The 19,154-nt window shown below is 40.4% G+C and overlaps 1 protein-coding gene and 1 non-coding gene across 2 annotated transcripts; one reads left to right on the forward strand and one right to left on the reverse strand.

Moving 5' to 3' along the window:
• Positions 1-12,761: 12,761 nt before the first annotated feature.
• Positions 12,762-15,556, reverse strand: LOC114249085 (uncharacterized). The gene is made up of 3 exons (XM_028182560.2): positions 15,278-15,556; positions 13,748-13,943; positions 12,762-13,054 (listed from the first exon to the last, which is right to left on the reverse strand). The coding sequence occupies exons 1-3, from the start codon at positions 15,554-15,556 to the stop codon at positions 12,762-12,764; spliced, it is 768 nt and encodes a 255-aa protein (XP_028038361.2).
• TRNAL-UAA (transfer RNA leucine (anticodon UAA)) lies at positions 14,550-14,633 on the forward strand. The gene has a single exon. It is a non-coding gene; the product is annotated as a tRNA-Leu (tRNA).
• Positions 15,557-19,154: the final 3,598 nt, after the last annotated feature.

Below are 19,154 nucleotides of genomic sequence, written 5' to 3' on the forward strand. Positions count from 1 at the left end.
AATTAGACTTGGAAAATATTCTAAAATCTTTATTAACACACACACTCCGCCAACTGACATACGCACACACACATTATGCGAACTTATATACCCACACACGTATAGACTAATGAGGACGAAATAAATCGAAAATATTCAAAACAGCACATACAAAAAAATACATATCGTTGATAGAAAACAATAAGTAAGGAGATTCAGTTAAATAAACAAAAAAAACTAGTCTTTATTAAATTTAAAACAATTCTTAATTCGTAATAAGCCAAACTAAATATATTTCTACAAAAGAAAAACCTCGACGATTTTGTTTTCTTTTCTGTTCGTGCTCGATTGTTTGTTGTTTGCATTATTCAGAAAATATGAATAGAAAGAAGCGCTCGGTAACACAAAAAGCCATATCGGTATATTCGATTGGGAACAGGCAACCGATCACACTGGATAACAACTTGCTACGCTCCCACCTATCTTTATGGCATCAAAACATATAAAGGTAACTCCGAGAAGAGTAATGGCCTACGATACGCACATTCCGGAATAGAGTATTGTTGCGACCATTAATGTTTGAAATCAAGGACTGTGAGGGTAATTCTAAAATTAAATATAACATGTGACTTGAACTTAAGGTTAATTAATGTGTATAATCATAGAACTCATTATTCTTGTTTTAAGTATCGTTGATTTAGACGCAAACTCATGTGAGGAGGTTTTCTCCTTTCGTTAACGGTCCCGGGGCGACCTGAGGGAACCGATTCTGGCCAAAAGCTACGGTCATTATAGCGCGCTGAAACCCAAAGGATAGGACGACACAACAGTAGGTGTTACTGTCATTACCGGACGTACGGGACTGTAGAAAAGCAAGATCGATCGATCGGGCTTCGGTCTGTCAAGACAAATGTCACTATGACATGTGTCAAAGTATGCATTATCTCTTTCCTGCGTTGTGACGAAGGATTCTCCGTTTCAATTGTTGATTTACTGAGGGCTTCCTCGGGGTGGCGCCGCGAGTCTGGTTATACTGTCGACCGCAGGAATCCGCCTACTCTACCTAGGCACTGACCCCGGGCGCAGATCGAGCGGGTAAGAGAGTGCAAGAGGAGTCATTTCGTGGGTAGGGTTCTAAAAACATTCTAGGGTCGACAAGCCTCGACTACATGCAAGAAAGAAAAATTTCCAAGCTCGTGCTCGCCTGTACAGTATAATGATGAAGGCCACCGGACAGTGGAAGTAATAACTGTAAGGTAATGGTTAGCTCGGCCTTCAACCGGAATCCTATAGCTTTGCAGCGGATATAAGAGCTAATATTATTTATTTCATACTGCTTATTTTAATTATATTCACATTCATAGCGATAAAATACACAAAATATTCTAGGAATTAGATACATACTTATAATAAATATATCATTTTATAAATTAATTTAATTAGAGTATTTTTTATAATAAGTGGCGATAAAGTATCAATTAAAAAAAGGATTCCAATTCATAAAAACATAATATCTAGTCGATTTTCACAAGTCGTAACAAAATAAAACTACTTTTACGATTTAATCTCACATTTATTATTGTCATTAAATTAGTTCCGACGTCTTGATTACTTGGCAGTTTTCGTAACTATCTTCCGTGACCACCTTAAAGTAGTTTTAGAAACGTAAATATCTCTTGACTATCGGTGGAAACTCACGAAGTAAGGACCTAACTCGACAATATATTATTGTAGTATCTTCATTTACCTACTTACGTAATTTAAGCGGGTGACGCTATCTTCAATTGCCTGCCCTTATCTTCAATTTGAAACTCAAAATCGACTCAATCGATTTTGAGTTCCAAAACGGATTAAGGTATCTCTAGTAACTGGTTACTTCTTATCGGAATATTGTGTGAAAAAGTAAATTAGTTTGCTATAAATGTTTTTGCATTAACTAAATTAGAATTAAACAGAATGGAATTGAGTGAAAGAGCCAATTTCTAGCAGGTAAAACTGTCCTCATGATTAAAGCGATCACATAAACTAGAATAAATCAACTAATAGCAAAATGAAGTTCACCAAACGCTTGACCAGCTAAAGCAACTTTCAACTTTGCATTCTCGTTACCCTTATGGTGAGTTATAGTGAGGTCGGAAGGATAATTTTCACCATCCCACCAAGACGCGAGTTGTGCGACGGTAGTCTTATTAATAATATATATGTACATACATATTTCCAATATACAAACCCTTTCTAATATACTGAAAATTCTACTGAATTACGAGATAATACGAGATTGTATCCAAACAGGAAGAGACTGGATGACCACTGCTAAAGATCAGGAAAAATGGAATTCTTTGGAGGAGGATCTGAGTGGGTCCACATTAGAAGGAGATTAAATTGCATGAGCACTAGACTTATTATGGTTACTCAGTAATATAATTATTAAATACTAAATTAATATAGCTCCATTATGGTATCAAATAAAGCTATTTTATTATTATTATTATTCATTTATCATATATATTCAAAAAACACTAAAAACCAAGTGAGCCGCGAGCAAGTTAGCGTAGACTATTAAAAAATTTCTGCGAACGAATTTCTTATTAAACAGAATAAATATTTTATCAGATACAAATAAACCAAACTTGATTTTGGAATAAAACCAAAAAGTAACAATATCAGATTCATCAGCTTTAGCAGATAAATCACGGAGCCCTTGTTCATTAACTATGTATTTATCTATAACCGACTTCAATAAAGACATTATCCTAAAAATTTAATGGGTGTTATATTTTACATTTCAAATCCATAACAAAGAAAAAACATTTAAAAATAACGGAAGTGTTGGATGTAACGGATGTCTAAAATTCCTTCACCATATTTATTATTAAAAAGTATAATATATGAACGACTTCACCGTTTTCAGTTTGCGTTTCCTGATACCCGTTGAAATATGTGACACATGGTGCGCATAAGTACACCTTTGACCGGGGACCTACTGCGGTGATATTCAAATTCTATTCGCATTTTGATCTGTGTGCTTAGTGCGAGTTTTCTAACGTTCTCGATAGCGTAAAAGTTAGCTCATATATTTGTATGGAATGTGATCGTTTGCCTACGTTTGGCGTTAGGGGCGCTGTTCCAACTGCATACAGAATTGAGTTAACTTTTACGCTATCGAAAACGTTAAAAAACTCGCTCTGAGCACACTGAAGTGAAGAACGGCTTAGTCGTAAATAGCCTTTACTCAATATGTTCGTTCTATAAACTATCAAACAAATTCTAAGCGATACTGACAAAATCTAAACAAATACAAATCGGTTTCGATTACACATGTCCTTTATAGTCATGTAGTTGTGTAAACAAACTCGCCGAATGTAATTTCCGTAACCCATAGAAACGACAGAATGAATGCTGCGGCCATCTTTGAGGTACTGATCGAAATCAATTGTAGAAATAGACAAAATTGTGAAACCTATCCATTTGGGCTCCAAAAACTCTCGCAATTCATCCTACTAATAGATATTACTAATTGGAAAATTGAATACATACATCAACAGGGCATATTTACGATCAATTAGAAATTTTATTTTTGTTACAACTTTAATTAAATTACACCTAGGTTCAATATACTAATATATTTTCAGTGTTCTTTGTTATTAATACATACTTCATATAATGTGCATTTCATTTCTTAAAGTAAAAAGAAAGTACATCTTAAATTAATTTAAGTATAGGTGAGACTTTAAAAATAAGATCATAACCGTAAAATTACTCGGTTCCATTAAATAAAATCGTTGTTGGTTTGCTGTGTTTGTAAATAAAAGTATTACTCCAGTTCAGATTGTAATGATGATCAATGTCAGTGGCAAAAAAAATAATAATCTACTACAATTAAATAATTCATTATCATAGTAGGAATGATTCAAAACTTATCATGCTATAAAAATAACATATCTATTCAAATACGTGAACAATAAAACGTACGTTCAATTATATTATAGTAAAATAAAATATAAAGTGATTATATATATCTTTTTAAATAATAAACAAATAATTGAAGATTATTAAATAAAAGTGTATAATGCTTATTGCTTCGTTATGTCAGGATTTATTAGAAAGACATCTAAAAAACTTTTAGTTTTTTTAACTAGTAGCAAGCCGAACTAAAAAGTCATTCTTACCTCTGGTAATCCTAGAAAGAATATCCAAAATAATAAAATTATTGTATTGTCATAGATTCTTGATACGTGTGCAGATTTTCAGGTTAATCGGACGTTTTGAAGTTTTTTAAAATTATGTTGAAATATTTCCGATATATAGCATGTCACGCTAGTGAAAGCATGTTCAAAATAATTAAAAACATACTGACTGGACATTTTGACGGATCGACGGGCCCTGCCTGTTGCTGCCAGGAAGCTACGCGTTGAGGTTTGATGAGCAGGACAGCCTTTGTACCAATGCAATGGAGTCTATTATTTTATCTTTAATTAATTAGTGGTTACTACGTTTACACTATCTTAGACTATCTTAGACTAGTTCTGTTGATAATTTATTTTATCAGGTTTATCCAAGTTACAGACTGTGAGAGCTTGTGTGTCCCATCTTAGTCAGTCAACAGTCAAAGTCAGTTTTTTTCTTCAATTTCTATTACTTCAAAGAAACTAAGCCAGGTATGAACGATGACATAAAGTGTTTAGATTTAACCTTATATTTACTTATTGCTGAAATAGGTGAACGAAGTCACGGCCAATCTGGTGTTAATTGGTTGTCGAAGCCCATAGACATATGCGACTTTTTTCAACCATGAAGCGAGAAGAATAATGAGACAAGAAACCTCCGCTGAATTGTAAAACTGCTCTACCACCATTAAAATCCAAATTTATTAATCTCCCAAACAATTCCTGAAACACGCACCCGAATGGCGCACCCAGTTATTTTGAACACTTAAACAAACCAAATCCAATTTAAACAAGAAAACAACAAACATATATAGAGTTTAAACTTTATAAGCTGAAACACTTTGCAGTGTCGAAAACACTATCAACATATTTAGATGTTACAAAATTTACGTGCAGCTCTGGACTAAATGAGAAAACTTTAACTTTACGCAATACACAAGACTGCACAAATGTACGTACGTAGGTACATATGTGATGGCGAAAAAGAGATTTCGCACGTTCTTTTAAACACTTTTTTAAATTATTTCACCTAATTCTATCAAACTTTCGCAATTAGGTAATGAGGGTATATTATTATTACAAACTACAAAACTTGACAATCCTGCATAAGTAGCGGTGATAATCGGAATTAATTTTCAATTATTATTTAAATTATTATAATTCGCAGCCTTAGCTTGATCTTTAATTTTTTCCAAAAAAATTAAATGTTCTAAACAGCTTCCTCTTCCTCCTTGCGTCGATAATCCTCAGTGCTTGGGGTCGTGGCCTCCTCTAATAACTTTCTCCTGTATTATCTTGCGCCATTCCTGCCTGTCCTCGGCTGTGTGGATAGCAACGTGGACTGAAGTATTGAGAGTGGCGCGTATCTGGTCCGACCAGCGCATTGGACTTCTGCCTCTGGGCCTTCTTCCGCATACCTTGCCTGTTACCAGCAGCTTTTCCAGATTGTCACCTCTCTTTCTGGCGATATGTCCAAAGAACTCGAAACTCCTCCGCGCGCATGTAGTGCTGAGGCGCATTGTAATCTTGAGCTCGGTAAGAATGGATTCGTTGGTTCTGTGTTCTGTCCAACGAGTCCCGAGCATTTTCCGCCAGCGTCACATCTCAAACGCGGCGGTCGGCTTTCTTGAGGGTCCAAGTCTCTGCGCCGTAGAGAAAAATGGAAAAGACAAGGGAGGTGATGAGCTGCTTTTTGGTATTCCTCGAGATGTTTCTGTCCGCCCAAACACGGTCCATTTGGGACATAGCTCTCTTTGCCATACCAATTTGCCTTCTGATGTCCTTCTAAACAGCTTAATCATGTTTATTTCATTATACAAAGGTGTCACAAAGTAACAAGAAATACATTGTAAAAAAGAAAATGTATAATCTGGTCGTACATTGAATAACTTTAAGAAAATATAGTTAATAGATAAAAAAACATAAAGGACATAAGGGTCTGCCCAGTTTCTGAAATGACCCATAATATAGGCACACAACGAACATGAGGAAAGCAAGGAAATCATACGACATGTGGATCAACCTAAAATAGATTTTGCTGAACAAGGTACCACTTGACGCGCGCAATATCTTTGTCACCCCTTTTATAATACACGATGCAAGTAAAAATCTGTGACGGGCTAAAAGAGTTTGTAAAGCCATTGAAAACATAAGTTAGAATTATGAATCCAGTATTTGCTATTGCTAGTGTTGTAAAGTCAAAACAAAGAAATCGACATCTGTCAGTGATTACTAATTCCTTGATGCTAATTCGTATTCTCCCATAAATTATTTGTTTGTGAAGACGCCCAAATCACGTCACCACGCTGTTTTATCTATGATCACTAAGCCTCAGGTACACCTTTAGCCCGCCTATCATTTATGCCAATAATAACGTCTACAAGAAACGATTTCCTTGAAATTAAATTGAGTAATAGCTTCCAAGATCCACCGGTAATCCCAGAGGCTTATCTGAATATCACTTTACTAACAATAGCTAAATCCGTTCCGGAGATAACGCTGGCCATTGCACATAAATGCAAGAACACGAGCAAATCTCCTATGACGTAACAGCACAGGTGACGACAAACCGCTCGCATAGCTCAGGCTTAACCTGGCTTCGGCTGAGAAGAAATAGTACTGTAACCGATTTACGGATGCTCTTTACAGCCTCGGGAGCACCAATTGAATTGACATTTTGAATAGCATTGATTTTCATACGTAACGTATGTGCGTTTTAATTCTTTAAGTCATTAAAATCAACTATTTAAAAATCGATAATATTTTAAAAATACATATAAAATTTGAGCTATTCTCTCTCAGATTTTATTATATTATGAGAATTTTATTATAGAATGACCATTTTATAATATAAGTGTTAGTCAAATATCGTTTAGTAATAATTGTAAATAGGCATGCATTAACAAAAACGGACTTCAAAAAAAGAAAAAAAAGTTATTCGAAAACTAATTAGTATACACTAAAAACAATAATCACCGAAATCGGTTGGCGTGATATTGAGTTATTAAGTTATTCATCTATTTGTGGCGCACGTACTTTTTTTTTTTTTTTTTTTTTTTTCCTACCTATGCTGATAGCCTTGAGAGGCTATTTCAGCTTCACCCTAACGTTTGTAGGTGAGCTCGCGGGGCTCAACCGGAGACTTGCTAACACTGACCCTAGCAAGAGCAGTGCTTCGCAGAATCTACCACCGGATCGGAAACGCGACCCACTGAGAAGATCCGGCGAGAAACTCAGTGGGCTGTGTCTATGGGTTAGTTCGCTCGTCGAGCCCTTCGATGCAAGCGACGGGTTCGACGAGGACGGTGACCGGTGCTTGTGGTGCCTAAAAGCACCGTTAATGGATCGGGAGGATCCGTAATGACGTGCTTTGGGCGACGTCGACGGTTTACCATTCGGTCTACTGGGTCGGGTATGTAATTTCCAGCGGCTACGATGAGAGGGTTCTCATGTCGTGCCGCCTTCTCAAAATGGCGCAGCGATGCCGACTGTAGATACTTACTAAATGAGTCGAGCTCCAGGTCATCGTGGAGATCCACATTCCTAAGGAACCATGGCGCTCCGACGGCTATCCTGCAGAATCGTGATTGAATAACCTGAAGGGATTTCAAGTGGGTGCGGGCTGAGTGAGCGAACACTACGCTTGCATACGTCATGACGGGGCGTATACAAGTTTTGTAGAGAGTTACCTTATTGCGGAGGGACAGTTTGCTTCGACTACAAAGCATTGGATAGAGTCGTCCTAGTATAAACGCGGCGCGGTCGCGTACCGTTTTTATATGGGGACGGAATGTCATCCCTCTGTCGAGGGTGACGCCTAGATATTTGACCTTCGAGACCCACGGTATGGGCTGGCCAAAGAGAGTGATGGGACTAACGGCGGAGGTGTTTGCGCGCCTACTACGGAGTGGGATGCTCGAAGTGATGTTCGGAGGGCGACCCCTTTTGAAGAGCACCGCTGCGCTTTTCGTGGGGTTGATGTCAATTCGCCACTTCCGGAACCACTGTCCCATGGTGGCTACTGCGATCTGGAGTCGCCGATGAAGCAGCGACATCTTCCTACACGAGTAGTAGATAGCCGTGTCATCGGCGAAGAGCGCTAGATGGGTCTCCGGAGACCGGGGTATATCATTGATATACAAACTAAATAATAACGGGGAGAGCGCGGAGCCTTGCGGGACTCCGGTGGTCAGTTGACGGGGACGAGAACGAGTTCCCTCTACTCGATATCGAAACGAACGGTTTGACAAGAAGTCTCGTATGATGAGCACGAGTCTGTCTGGCACTCCCATGTTGTACAGTTTGTAAATTAAACCGTTGTGCCAGACTTTGTCGAACGCCTTCGCGATGTCGAAGAAGAGGGCGCCGGTCGGGATTTGTTTACACCTATTTAGTCCTATCAGAATGTGCTCCGTGAGGCGGTGCACTTGTTGTACGCACGAGTGCTTAGAGCGGAATCCGAACTGTTCGTCTATGAGAATTTTGTTCGCGGTAACAAAATCCCAGAGGCGTTTCCTAAGGAGCCGTTCGTAAATTTTTCCTATCGTCGAGAGGAGACTAATCGGACGGTAACTAGGAGTTTCGTTTGTCGGTTTGCCCGGCTTATGTATACCGATAACGTCCGCTTCTTTCCACACCGCGGGAAAGATGCAGTGCGTCATAGCGGCATTTAAAATTGTAGCCAACATTGCTATCAGTTGGACTGGCAAAAATTTTAGCGCGCGGTTGTGGATGCCGTCGGAGCCTGGTGCCTTCCTAGGTTGGAGGTTGTGGATCGCGTCTCTAACTTCGTCAGTGGTAATGGGGGGTAACGCGTCCGAGGGCGGCAGGGAAGCTCTGCGCTCGACCTCCCTGTCGACAAACTCGGTGTGTTCGGGGTCCGCGTGTTGAGTGCTGGTGGTGCAGTGCTCTTGCAGTGCATCGGCCAGCAGCTCAGCCTTGTCATCGTCATCGAATGCCGGTGGTTGGCCTGAAGGGCGTAAGAGGGGAGGCATAGTAGCGGTAGTTTCGGATTTGAGAATCCTAGCTAGTCGCCAGTATGCTTGGTGGGAGGGCGCGAGTTGTTCTAAATAACTATGCCAATTATCGTTACGCGCGTCACTTAAGCGGGAGTGGACTTCGCGTTGTAGACGACGCATCTGAATCCGGTTTGAATGCGTGGGAAGACGATCGTAGGCCCGGATTGCCGCGTTCCTAACTCTTAAGAGATTCCTAAGATCGGGGGACAGTCTGATGCGGTGGAAGCTGTCCTCCACATCGACTTCTTTTGAAGATCTAATGATCGCGGAAGAGATGTGATCGGTAATGATGTTTATGGATTCGACGGTGTCCTCGGGGGATGGATTCGAATCCGGGCCGTAAGGGAGGATTGGCGGAGCGGCGTCGGCTAGGCACGTGCCCAGCTTATTCCAATCCACCATGGTCCTCGTAACAGTGACTGGGTTGTGAGGGCGACCGAGCTGCATAACGACAGGTCGGTGGTCTGAGTCGAGCTCTGACATTGCTTCGATGGAACGCAAGCGCAGAGTTACGTTCCTAAGCAATGCCAGGTCTATAGTGCTCGGACGGAGCGCGATGTTATACGGATAACATGTTGGAGTTGGGGGACCGACTATTTCAAAGGTGAGGTCGTCTATAAACGCGTCGAGACGCCTACCGTTAACGTTTGTACGATGGCAGTTCCACCTAGTGTGGTGGCAATTTAAATCGCCTGCCAGGATGACGGAGTCTCCCATGCCGAACAGTGACTCGATGTCACTGCTCAGGAGGGGCTTGTCCGGGGGGAGATAAACGGATGCGATGACGATCGGCTGGTGTCCCGTCAGCGAGATACGGCACACTGACGCCTCGATATGTAAGAGCGAGGGAGTATCGAGAGGGACAACGTGCAGGGCCCGTCTATAGTAAATGGCAGTCCCGCCTTTGGAGGCGGTGAGTCTGTCATTCGTAACCATGACGTAATTCGCGACATTCGGGTCGCGACGCGAAGGCTTCAGACAGGTTTCCTGCACTAATAGAATATCTATAAGATTATCGCGGAGGAATTCGAAAATTTGATCGCGTTGCCGCGCGAGTCCGTTAGCATTATAGAATGCTAACGTAAGGGAATACGGTTTTTCTCTACCTTTTTGCGCCATTGGTTACCGGTAAAGATTTTTATAACGTGCGGGACACGGACTCGTAGACGTCCATGTGATTGAAAGCGGCCGCGAGACGCTGTTCGGGGGTTACCGACCTACGTATCGCGTCTGCGAACGATCGCAGACGGTCGAAGTTGACCGCGGTGACGAAGTCGCGCACGAGCGCGAAGTCGTTGACGGCAGAGGGTTGCGGGGGACGGAACGCGGGCGCGGGGCGAGGTGCGAGCAGGGGCTGGGGCGCGGGGCGTGTCACGAGCGGGGGCGGGGGTGCGGTTTCCGTTCCCGCCTTCGTATACGGCAGCGGCTTTTTCCACGCCGAGACCGTGGGAACTGCAGCCGGCACGAAGGCGGGTTTCGGCACTGGAGGTGCCGAAGTCTTTGGGCCGACGGTTCGCGGAGCTGGGTGGGTTGGACGTTTTCGCGGAGCCCTAGGACATCCACGGTAGTTCGTGGGGTGCCCTTGCTTAAGGCATAGGACACAACTGGGGGGTTCGGTCGCGGTTTCCCTAACTCGCGAGCAATCTAACGTAGCGTGATCGCCGAGGCACTTCACGCAGCGGGGACGCGCGTGGCAATTACGCGCCGAGTGGGCATATAGCTGGCATCTGTAGCACTGCCCGGGAGTGCCACGTTTATGGGGGGCTTCGATGGAGACCCCGGATAGGCCGCAAACTGTCGAGAGGCATGAGATTTTCTTTTTTGCCTCCGGGGTTGGCTCCAACGCGACGAGGATCATATTATAGGGCTGCTTGCCCCGCCCACTGTGCATCCGATGCACACTAACTATAGGGAGTGACTGAGCGATCAGATCCTCCTTAACATAGTCTATGTCTAGTTCTTTCGGTACTCCGCGTATTACTACGCGGAGCTCGCGGTCCTCCTGAAGAGCATAGGTGTGGAAACCTATGTTCTCCTTTCGGAGGTATGCTGAGAGGGCCCTATGGTCGCCCGGCGTTGCGACCTTAATCTGAATCTGTAGTGTAGGGTGTAGTTAATTTTATTTGCCTGAAGGGCCTGGGATACGCGATTCCACGCTGTCTTCTCTTGAAGTATCAGCGGGGGCGGGGCAGCTACTTTAGGAGCGGGCGCGGGCTTGGGACGCGGCGGTGGGGTTACGCGGCGCGCGGAGTCCGACTCCGGTGTGATTACTACCTTCGGTCGAGAGGCGGACGCGGATTTCGTCTGTTTTGTCGAGGAGCTCCGGGACTCCACGACGCGGGTACGTTTCTTTCCGCGGGTAACCGTTTGGAAACCATCCGAGGTTCCGGGCTGAGGGCTGGACGCGGATTCAAAGTCCATCTCCGATTCGGTATCGGAGCCTGAACTATTTGAAACGATCGAGGTCGCGACGGACGAGACGAGCGATGACGCGATCGACGCGGGTGCGGGGGTGGGGGTAGCGCTAGGCGCTTCGTGAGTCGCTACGTCGGAACGTGCGCTCGAACTTGACGCGGCGGCGGGGGGCGCGGCGCGTGCCTCCGAGGCACGTTTAAAGTACGCGGCGACGGACGCGGGGGGGGAGTGATTGCCACGGGCGGCCCTAAACTCTAGGTACTCGGCCCTAATTGACGGGTACCTATCCCGGAGGAACCCGACAATATCACTAACGTCTTCTTGCTCCATTCTTCGGTCTACTTGCCCGGGGGGGGCGGCCCCGGGACTTTTGTTGAACTCGCCGAAAGGCGAGGCCCCGGATAGGATTTGTAACCCCCCTGTGCTGCAGGACAGCAAGGAGCAGGGGGGGGGGAATGCCTATGCCGTGAAAACGGCAATCGGCGGGGAAAAGGAAAGGAACCCGCTCGGGCTGTATAATGCTACAGCAGGCAGAATCGCGAGCGGGGGTCTAGTCTTGAAAAAGACTGTTGTTTTGGGAAGGGTTAGGAAATCGCTAGCCTGTGAGTGCCACAGGAAGCCTGATCGTAGCGATTGGTTTTGCCTTGAAAAAGACAGTTGGTAAAGGGTGGGTTCGCGGTTACAACACTTTAGCGCACAAAAATGGACTCCGATACGCAGATCGCAAGCAACCAACGGATCGGAACGTCCGCACTACCGAATTGTAAGCACGATGTATTCACGGTCACTACACTGTCGAGCACAACTGTGAGTTCAGAGACGCAGCTCGCAAGCGGGCCACGGATCGGAAAGCACGTCCGCGCACGACCGAGTCGTGAGCGAGAATCTTTTTGCGCACGTACTTAATGCTAATTTAAGACTTATATGGTTTTCTCATGGATACTATTATCAGAAATGGACTAAATAGAAATGGGACCATACGGGAAGCGTCAACTTCAAAAAAGAATCATCAAAATCGATGCACCCAGTCAAAAGCGATGAAGTAACAAATATAAAAAAATCATACAGTCGAAATGAGAAGCTCCTCCTTTTTTGAAGTCGGTTATAAACGAAACCAAAATGACTAGCAACGAAAACATTATACTCCAATAAAACACAACACAAACTCATAACTTTATTCAACTCAAAAATAATCCATTTTTTTAAAAACTTTATACACCGGTCCAAAAACGACAACAACAGTAACGAATATACAAAATATTATTGGAAAAGCCAACATTTCGGGCAACGGTACCCATTTAGAATAGACCGGTCTTAACAAGCCCGAAACGAAACAAACCGAAGATAATATGAAAGACAGTACTCCATACGACATGTGGCAAAACTTACATACGTCCTCGACTGTTCCTTTGCCGGTACAATAAATTATCAAACCCGTTAAAACTGCTAGTACTGCAATACCACCGGAGGCAACACCTGAAATTAAACAAACGCAATTTATTTATTGTTTATTTTAGCTGTTTCTGTGTCTTCAAAATTTCAAATTACTTCATTGGCTTGACACTTGGTTCAATCGTTCAATGCCGCATGCTGCAATTCCAGTTCCTATCAGAAATATGCTGATCTGGCCTATCGACTTATAGTAGCCTATTAGTAACTAACTTATCATAAAAACTAAAGAACATTTCGCTATTGAATGTACAATTGCGTCACTCAATGTGAGCGGGATATCTTCGATCATAGGGGTCAAAGGTCAGTGACATTATACGATATTGGTAAACACCACGCTTATAAACTGTATTCAATCTTCTTTTTTTTATTGCTTAAATGGGTGGACGAGCTCACAACCTTGTGGTAAGTGGTTACTGGAGCCCATAGACATCTACAACGTAAATGCGCCACCCACCTTGAGATATCAGTTCTAAGGTCTCAGTATAGTTACAACGGCTGCCCCACCCTTCAAACCGAAACGCATAACTGCTTCACGGCAGAAATAGGTGAGGTGGTGGTACCTACTCGCGCGGACACACAAGGGGTCCTACCACCAGTAAATTAATTATTAAATAAAAAATTAAATTAATTTAAAATTAAATTGTAATTAAAAATAAATAAACACATAATCACTACAAAAAACTGCTATCATAATTGAATCGTATCAAAACAAAGTACCTGTAATGGAATGAAATGTAAATTTCGACATTTTAAAGTGATCCAAGAAAACAAGAGCGGATCCCGCCGCTCCACAACCAAGTCCGAATAATTGAAGGAACAAATGCTGGAACTTCCTTTGTTTTAACTTCAGCCCTGAGCTGGCACCGTTTAGGCTGTTCAACAATAATATCGCCGAAGGGAAACATAACTGATACTGAAAATAACAACCACATTCAGAATAAATACATCTTCAAATCAGCAAACTGATAATTTCTTAGAGTAAGCCTCCTTGCGTCGTGTTCATCAGCGCTGAGGGTCGTGACCTTTCTGGAGCACGTTTGTATAATATAATACAACAACTAAGTAAAATAATAAAATAAAGAGTAAGCATAAATCGTAATTATAAGAGATTCTTATTTATTACCATAGATAGATGAATGTTAAACAGTTGCTAGTGCCCGCATACAATCCACATCGTGTTACCGCTAACTTTGTGATTCTCAAAGTAATTAAATTAATTCAGGCAATCTCGCACTTCTGACTGGACCACGTGAATTCTTCACGGCAGAATTAGGCAGGACAGTGATACCAAAATGTGTGGTCTTATAGCACTCTCTACGAATAATAGTACTCTGTGCTACCATTTTATGTCTATCGGAATAGGTTTATTACGCAAAACATATTTAATTTACAAACTATATGTACAAAACATTAACTATTCAGTTTAAAAAAATTGTAAAATTTTTTAATTCATGTAATTCCACGGTTTGTCTATTGTGCAGGTACATTGCACCCATTAAATATACCAATATGAGATGTCGTCAGGTTGGCCGAGTGGTCTAAGGCGCCAGATTTAAGCTCTGGTTCCCGAGAGGGAGCGTGGGTTCGAACCCCACACCTGACAAATTTTTTGTATTTTTTTTGTACTCATGCATTTTTATCTCTTTGTTTTAACCCTATATGTGTTTAATTTAATATTTTTTTGCCTTTTTTCATTATGCAATTCGTCTAAAATCCAGTTTGCCAAACATCGTCTTATCATACGGTTTTAATTTGCTAAGACTTTTTTTTTATATTAAGTAATAATATTGACGTAATGAATCATGTAGGTTTTTGATAAATAAAAATAGAATGAATTCCTCTTGTTTGATTTGTAATATATCAACCTTATTACAAAACTACATTAACCGAAAATAATAAAGGCGTGTTTTAATAATCTTGACTATAGAATCATCAGCTTCAATTGTTTATCACGGTCCATACAGGCCCTCAATTTCGGGATATGCGACGAGAAACCTTTACCGCATAAAAAAACGCATTGTCCTTTCGCTTTGCCAAATCATATAAAGGGTGGTTGTCGCATATTCTAAAACATATAGGCTTTTTTATTGCTTTTGAAGTCAGACAACCTTTCGGTTCGTATGGTCGTGAATGATTATCACTGAAGAATAGCCGAATCGTTGCCTTCCGCTGAAGACTTTCCTCAAACCTTTGTATAAAGTTTCTATTATCCTATCACGCACGCATAAAAAAAACGATTGAACTTACCCCAATTGTACACAAAACAATGTGCAAATTTACAAATAGTTTTAACTTGAAACCGAGCGTGTAGTACAGAATGGTAATGTTAGAAGCACCCATCATCAAATTGGCCAAAGCAATAAACGCAGCCCCGCACGATTTTCTCCTGTTTTCCTTTTTAGAAGGATCAACGAGAACTATCTTCACTGGCCCAACGAATTCGACGGTCGGCTGTTGGTCCTTCGCACATTCAAGGTCACATACTCTGTCTGCGAGGTTTTTAGGCATCAACGATCGACTTTTCATTTTGAGAATAATTTAAAAATTTATAGGAAATGAAAAGATTTGTTTCAAAAATAAACTTATTGCTAGGTTTTTTGTCAATTTTGACATTTTATTGAAGTCTCGCTAAATAAAAATCATATTTTGACCATAAATAATACGTAAGCGCTTGTTATTGTATGAATATTTTGATCAACTCTAGATGTTTGTCAAATGATTTGACAGTACGCAACTTTGTTTGACGTGCAAGAAGAAAATATAGACTTGCAAACAAGCCTATGGTCCACCTGGTGTTAAGTAGTGCAGTGCCTATCGACATCAAAATCTGGGGTAAACAGCTCTGGGGTAAACAACACAATTCAAACATAATATTGAAGTATCAAGTATAACAACAACACAATACTATGTAGTGTATTTATTGTACACAATAGTATTATTGATCGAAGATTGTACATCATCTTTATGACATGACAATATTTCAATACAGCGTGTTCTTAAATAATTTTTAATTTATTTTGTTTGTATAAAGTTCAATGATTTTTGGGAGTTTTTCATTCGATTTTGTAACCGTAGAAATATGAACCCTATTATTTAGTACCGTAGTAAATAATTTTCAGGTGTGTGAAAAGCGTTGTAGATACGTAATTGAGTTATGGGAGCGTGAAAAAGCGGATTGCAAACGTTTTGACGCGAAGGACGCGGCGCTGAAAGGTAAATTTAATTCGGAAAAAAAAAACCTTCACTAGTAATACATTCTGGGATTTTCATTCAAAGAGTTACTGTAATAATATTGGGCCATGGAAATTTCAGCGTGCATTATGACTTTTTCCAATAATAATATTTACATGCCTTCAAATCAGCCTCATTACCCAAAAGTAACTACAAAAATTTAGTTATTAAATTTATTCATAGCTTAACATTAATTAAAACTAATTAATCGACATTTTATCTAAGCGATGAACTTATATAGATTTTAAACAAATATACTTTGATTTTATTGTACACTCCAAATATGTACCTAGCCATTAATAGGTGTCGTTTAATAGGAGAACTATCTTAAGCATCGCATGATCTGTTCAACAGAACAAACAAACTGAGAAAGCGCTACTAGCCAATGGCCACGAAAACCTAATTTTAACACCCTTCGCGAATGAAGACATAATCCTGAATGAAATCACCTCGGAGATTCAGCTTCGAACAAAACGATACTGAACCTTACTTACCACCATTACCTTTTATTACTCCAAAGGTACACGGGTTTGCTTTTTTGACGTATAAATATAAGAAATTGTCGTAATAAAACGAAATATCTTAGGGTCGCCTTAATAAAGAGAATAATGCGCCCTCCGCGTCCGAACAGACCTCACGAAAATACTTGGAAATGAGATTGTCTTATAAAATCTCTTTTTACTAGATACAGTAAAACATAAATGTTATATGCGATAAAATCGGTTTTCTTGTGGTATCTTAGTGAGAGCACAGAAATCGAGAATAACTATTTGTCCAGCAATTTTTAAACAGACATGAATTTTAGCAGAAAACTTTACTAAATTATTATTACGTTCTATAGGTTGTAGTAGGACGGTCAAAAACTAGTGTAAGAAAAAATTAGTATCTGTAGTAGTAGTAGTAGTAAGCCCGCCTTTAGTACCCTTTTTACACAATATAACACTTGCCATTTTTGTACGTATTCATCTTTCTAAAAATTTTTCTGTATGACCATTAAATCGAAGAAATGAAAAATACTAACTACATTAATTAATACAAAATATTTTATTCGGTCTGTCACGTTTCTGTTTTTTTATCAATGTAAATAAATTATCAGAATTTACTCCTGAGAATCAAACCAAAATCAGATTTGTTTTAATGGCTTAAACGAATAAATGAGTTCGAGGCCCACCTCATGATAAGTTATTACTGGTGTCCATAGACATCACAACATCAATGCACCACCCACGTTCAGACATGAGGTTAAATTTTAAATTCATTTGAATAACGGCTGTAACAAACACAATAAACACGCTTCGAAACTTATCGGCACCCCGTGAAATCAATTATAAAAACCGTACAGTAAAACACTAGAGCTAAAGGAATTAATTCGACTGGCGGGGCAATTATGGCGAGTCACGATGCCGAATAATTCATGTCCTTCTTTCCAATATAAATCATCAGAAGTGACGTGTGAATGTTTTGCAAGAACGCCTATAAACATTTTGGATTAATCATGTGAAAAGCTTATTCGTAAATTAAAAAAATATTTATGTGAATTCATTTAAATAGTTTATTGTTGAATGAAAAGCATGTTCCCATTCCATTTTTGAACACAAGCTTTCGTTTATTAATATTAAAATGAATTTCGCATTATATAAAACTTGACTAAAACTCTTTACAAGTAATGTAAATGTATGAGATAGACCCTCCGACATTAGAATCGGTTAAAAGCATTGTCTTGTTTTCCCCTGAAATAAGATGTTCGGGATCTTACCGACGTTCAAGATTTCCTGAACTTCGTGAACTTACTCGTGTGTGTGTGTGTGTTTGCCTAAGAAACGTAAATGTTCCACGACATTCCTAAATGTACCTATTTGTGCGAAATTTCGAGTTCGCTGAGCAGCATCGTCTTCCTTTTGAAATCCAACCTACTTCTAAAAACTTCTACTTATTCCGAACAAAATAATAATTCCTTTCATTCAACTCCCTAACAAACTTCACGGTCTTTGATTTTCCAAATAGACGAGTTGCTCGGACTATTGACAGCCTCTGAGAAGCGCTCAAGTTTTCGAACTTGGATATGATTTATATTAATCACCATTCATAATCCATTCGGAGATTGAGGTTCATTACAAAAAAAAATAAAAAATAAAAACTTGAAAACTGACTGAAAAGTCTATTCAACAAATTTTTGCTTTAAAAAAGGTTTTCTCAAAAAAAAAAAAGAGTTCGCTGATTAGCGCTGTTCATGGTTGCCATAAATTGCACGTTGTTTTAACAATAATTGCGTCCATAAACTCAACGGTTGACATGCAAAAAGCAATAAAAGTAGCTCGTTGCCGCTTTACTGCGCCGTAGTTGCACCAAACCGGACATAAACCACACGATTGGACTATATTCCCTACTACATTGTCACAAACATTTTGATAATTCAAACTTTTTATTTTTGATATACCATCTAGTAAAAGCCGATTTTTTTTCTTTGGATCGCTATTAAAAAATTAGTTCAAATTGAGCACCAATATTTTTAAATTGAGGTCATTCGTAGATAACATTTAAGTATAAAGATTTCGGACAGAAATGGTGTTCCTTTTTTACCACATCCCGAACGCTTTTTTGTATCATTAAAGTCGACACGTCCAAACCGAGAATATGGGTGCTGGGCTATTGTTGGTCTCGCATTGTGGTATTCAGACTAGCGGCAACGAACGAGCAATTTTCTCATTATGCACTGCTATTATTCTCATTGTTTGCGACACATACATATTGTCTTATTTACGATCCAAGGCGCTCGATTCTACGAGTGAAACAGCTTTAGGTGAAAGAAATGTAATTGTAACTCTAACGCTTACCTTTTTACGGCACTAGAAAATTAGAAAACAATAGTATTATTTAGTGTTTTCAATAAAAT

Source organism: Bombyx mandarina, chromosome 18 (assembly GCF_030267445.1).
Source record: "Bombyx mandarina strain Sakado chromosome 18, ASM3026744v2".
In the NCBI taxonomy this organism is placed as follows: Eukaryota; Metazoa; Arthropoda; class Insecta; order Lepidoptera; family Bombycidae; genus Bombyx; species Bombyx mandarina.

What these genes read in the sequence shown, in the direction of transcription:
- LOC114249085 (XM_028182560.2), bottom strand. Translation starts at nt 15,556, where the DNA reads ATGAAAAGTCGATCGTTGATGCCTAAAAACCTCGCAGACAGAGTATGT. An exon ending in TTGTTTTGTGTACAATTGGG is followed by an intron (nt 13,944 to 15,277) that starts GTAAGTTCAATC and finishes TGTTATTTTCAG; the next exon opens with TATCAGTTATGTTTCCCTTC. An exon ending in TACATTTCATTCCATTACAG is followed by an intron (nt 13,055 to 13,747) that starts GTACTTTGTTTT and finishes GTTTAATTTCAG; the next exon opens with GTGTTGCCTCCGGTGGTATT.